Source organism: Plasmopara halstedii (assembly GCF_900000015.1).
Source record: "Plasmopara halstedii genome assembly, contig: Scaffold_2061, whole genome shotgun sequence".
Taxonomy (NCBI): domain Eukaryota; phylum Oomycota; class Peronosporomycetes; order Peronosporales; family Peronosporaceae; genus Plasmopara; species Plasmopara halstedii.
In genome coordinates this window covers 1091739-1092046 of record NW_020188969.1, presented here as the reverse complement: position 1 = coordinate 1092046, position 308 = coordinate 1091739, and the positions used below count along the sequence as shown (strand labels likewise).

At 56.8% G+C, this 308-nt stretch overlaps 1 protein-coding gene across 1 annotated transcript in view; it reads left to right on the top strand.

Annotated features, from left to right (window-relative positions):
* Nucleotides 1-230: 230 nt before the first annotated feature.
* PHALS_02755 (uncharacterized protein) overlaps nucleotides 231-308 on the top strand; it is a gene marked incomplete at both ends in the record, with an annotated part of 831 nt that continues 753 nt past the window's right edge. Inside the window, one exon of the mRNA XM_024717197.1 lies at nucleotides 231-308. This exon is cut by the window's right edge and continues 753 nt beyond it. Coding sequence (XP_024582720.1) covers nucleotides 231-308 — 78 coding nt within the window.

Here is a 308-nt window from a genome sequence, read left to right as displayed (position 1 = left end):
CCTGATCTTTCCGATCAAAAGCGTCCACGGCGACTGGGCAATCTTGCCGAAGTGGCGCACCAAACTCGCACATGTACAACTCTGTGAGTCACCACTATTGGTGGCCCAAGTTGTACAAACGGACGAGCACCTATGTGCGCACGTGTGAGACGTGTCAACGGGTGAAACCCGCTCCAAATGCGGCTGCGCCGCTGGCTAGTATACCGATACCCACTGGGTGCTGGCAGTCCATGGGTTTGGACTTTGTGTTTGGCCTGCCGAAAGTTCGGCAGACAACACGGGTGTCGCGGTATTCGTCGACCGGTTGG